Source organism: Plasmodium cynomolgi, chromosome 12 (assembly GCF_000321355.1).
Source record: "Plasmodium cynomolgi strain B DNA, chromosome 12, whole genome shotgun sequence".
NCBI classification, from domain to species: domain Eukaryota; phylum Apicomplexa; class Aconoidasida; order Haemosporida; family Plasmodiidae; genus Plasmodium; species Plasmodium cynomolgi.
In genome coordinates, this window is record NC_020405.1 from 2,619,148 (window position 1) to 2,623,017 (window position 3,870).

General features: G+C 39.6%; 1 protein-coding gene across 1 annotated transcript in view; it reads right to left on the reverse strand.

Moving 5' to 3' along the window:
• PCYB_126910 (helicase) overlaps positions 1-2,322 on the reverse strand; it is a gene marked incomplete at both ends in the record, with an annotated part of 3,667 nt that extends 1,345 nt beyond the window's left edge. The window contains 2 exons of the mRNA XM_004224025.1: positions 889-907; positions 1,508-2,322. Of these exons, the coding sequence (XP_004224073.1) occupies positions 889-907; positions 1,508-2,322 (834 nt within the window). The remainder of the gene's footprint in view (positions 1-888; positions 908-1,507) is intronic.
• Positions 2,323-3,870: the final 1,548 nt, after the last annotated feature.

Here is a 3,870-nt window from a genome sequence, read left to right on the forward strand (position 1 = left end):
TTTTTCCCTTTTCCTTCCTCCCTTTTATTTCCCATTTTTCGACAATCTTGCCTCCTTTCTTCTTGAAAATTATAGTACTTATCCACATGTATGTCATATACGGCGCTTTTACCTACCTTTTCTCATCTCAGTGATTGCCATTAAGTACTCCTCCACTCGTGGGAGTTTCGCAAAAACTAATGACACATCAGGTGCGCGTTTAGTACGGTAGGAGGCGAAATATAGTCGCCCAGTAAAAGCAAACACTAAATAGACAAGCGCGCAGTAACAAGGGGGGGGGGTACTACTACTCTTCACAAATGGCATACATGCGGACAACTACAAATATTCCGACAAAGAAAGGGTTTGCAAGATTGTCAAAATAATCGAAAGTACTTTCCAGTCGAAAAAAAAGCTCCTCTTTTGCTTTTATCACTTGTAAATTTGCAATGAACTGCTAATTCTCTCCTTAATAATAGCAATTCCGTCGTATGTGGGCGGTGGCGCGTGCAGAATGGGGGAACAGGGGGGCACGCAAAATGGAACGAATGAATGGAACGAAAAAATGGCACGAAAAAATGGAACGAAAAAATGGAACGAAAAAATGGAACAAAAAAATGGAACAAAAAAATGGAACAAAAAAATGGAACAAAAAATGGAGCGAAAAAATGCATTCCGCGTGATGAAGGCATCAACATAGAATACATCACCGCGGTGTAGACACGCGGACGGTTCAGCACAGTCATGAGTGTGGGGGAATGCACACGTGAACGTGTTACGCAGAATGATCCTCAAAAGGGTCATCTTCCCCACGCACGTAAGAGCGCATACATATATATATACAAATTTATGCACATACACGCTTGGTAAAGGGACATCAAATTACACGAAACAATCACGCATTCCTACACGAGAGGTACATGGCGCGCTTCACGAAACGGGGAGAATAAAAACAAAAGGGGGAAACACTCAAATTTGCAAACACAGGCATAAACAGCTCGTAGAGGGACATCTCCACGTAAGTGAATTTTTCTGGCGTAACAGGGGAAACGACGAGGAATCAACCCTAACATCAGCTTCCCCGCTTGCCAACTGGCACAACGAAAAAAACAGCACTGCAAAAAAAAAAAAAAAAAAAAAAAAAGGAAACACAAAAAGACACACATTCGACAAAAAAAAAAGCAAAAAATTGGAAGAAGGATGAAAAGGGGTAGATAAAACACGAGTAGCACATTGCATGCCAGCGATCATACTGTACACTACGCACAACTAAGATGACAGAAAAAGGGGGAAGAAATAGCGAATGCACAAATTAATTACCTCAATCAGATAAATTTCTTGCTTAATTCTACGGCACGCAGTTAACGTTAGAGAACCAACATTAACATGTATAGGTTGTTGTTTACACAAATCTCTCGCTAAGGATTGTACTTCCTTTGGCCAAGTAGCTGACCACATTAACGTCTGTCTGTCAGGTCTAATTTGTTCAACAATCTTTCGAATTTGTATTTCGAACCCCATATCTAACATTTTGTCGGCTTCGTCCAAAACTAAATAGGTAACTCTCATTAGGTTGGTTACATTCTGTTCCAATAAATCGATTAGACGACCTGGACAAGCAATTAAAATATGAACCCCTTGTTTGAGGGCATAAATTTGACCACTCTTTGGCACACCTCCATAAGCACATGTATTCCTTATTTTGGATTCTATAGAAAATTTAATGCATTCTTGTCTAATCTGTTCAGCTAACTCTCTCGTGGGAGCCATCACTAAAACGACTGGTCCATCTCCATACTTTAAACTTGGTTGAGCTAAAATGTGAACAAATGCGGGCAAAATAAAAGCTAATGTTTTTCCACTTCCTGTTTCAGCCTTTCCGATCATATCCTTTCCAGAAAGAGCTATCGGCCAGCCTTGTATTTGAATAGGAGTCGGAGTAACAATATTGTTATTTTTAAGCGATTTTAAAACATAGTCTGGAAATCCAATTTTGCTAATAGATTCTACAGGATTGGGAACCCCCTCTCCTTCCAAAATGGTAATTCTGTGTTTGTCTCGAATATCTTTCACTTCCTTCGCTGTCAAATTACTTATATCATCATGTTCTTTATAAAAGTTCTTCTCAAATGGAACTAATTTCACATTGGTCCAATCAATTTGCATTAAGTTTTTGCCTAGGTTACTTGAGTTGTTACTATTATTATTGGGCATACCCGTATGACCTGAGTAATCTCCATAATTGGGCCTGAATTGCCCGTAGGCCGCCGCTTGGTAGTTCACGTACGGGTTGGTGTAATCCGGGAAGTTAGCGTATCGGTTGTAGTTGTTGAAGCCTCTCATTTTTTTTTTGGAGGGGGGGGTAGTAAATTGGCGTGCTGCTCAGTGGGCTACAGCTAACAGATTTGACTGGGTAAGTGGCCTACTTTGATAGTTCGCTTATGGGGCCTCTCTTCTTGACGTGTGTATGTAAATATATATATACACATACACTAGCAATACAGGGACCTGTATGCAACTCGCTGCTCTTTTGCGTTTACAAACTTTTGCTTTGCGAACCTTCGCGTGGAAGACTGAGCCTTCGATTACACACGTTGGAGCTTTACTGGGACACCTGCGTCAATTTAAGCTGGTTCAACTTTTCTCGTTTTTAGGAGGGGAGCTCAACAGCCTTTTTACTGCTCTATATACTTCGCTTCCATCAATTTGCACACTATTGCAAATTCTGTTACGCATTGGGGGTGGTATGCATATGTGTTGTGGGAGCATCTACTTACGCTCAAGCCCTGCTATATATGTACGTAAGTACGTGTGCATAAATGCGCACTGCGAGGAGGTATATGCCCCGGTGATTTTCTGGCAAACGTGCGCAGAGTTATGTTTGCCTAAGCGTGCTCACGTGAGTGGCATGAATATGTACATATATATATGTGCATATATATGTATATATATTTACATATATTTATATATACGTAGCCTCTTCACACATGCAGCTTTTCCTTAGGAAACGCCTTCATTTATGTAGTTAAGCGCGCACTGCTCTTGTACAGTAACATGTCAAGGGTTCGCAATGTGCGCCTTGGAGGGGAGAAGATAACGCGTTACACGCATAAACGTTGACTTGGATTTTGCAAATGAAGTGGCAAATGGGGGAATAAGCGATTGACTAAATCGATGAGCGACTGAACGATAAAATAGCACAGGGAGATGCATAAATGTTGCAGGCGTTTCAAAAAAAAAAAAAAAAAAAAATTCGCGCTCATTTACGTCGACATGAACAAGAGCGATACACGAATTGGTGAAACATTTTATGGCTGGCAAAAAATATGGCTCATTTTACCATAAGGTGGCCTCAAACATGGGCACGCATATGTAATTGCCATGTATGCTATAAATATATTCACATATTTACATGCGTACAGGCTTGCATTTTATACATATGCGAGGGGCAAAGGGTAAAAGGAAAAAGGGCTTTCTCGCTTAACTACATTAATTGAAGGGGAACGAAAATGCAGTATGATAGACGAACGCTAAATGAAAACTTTAAACGAACGCGCACGAAAAGCTTGGAAAATGATCAAGCAAAAAAATTGCGAAAAGGTATACGAAAAGTTTTACGAAAAGGAAAGAGGTTAATGAAGCGAAAAATATATAAAAAATGTAAAAAGTGAAAAAGGCATAGGAAGAAAATATATTTCCTTAAAAATGCATTTTGCTGATACGACGAACACGTTTAATTGGCGTAAAAAAAAAAAAAACGTTATTGAGAAAGGGAAAAAAAGCTTCGAATTTTTTCCTTCCACTTTTATTTATAATATATATAAAGCGTGCCTATGCATTTTGTTAGGCATGCAATGCTGCGTACATGCAATCCAACTGCGTGTTTATTAT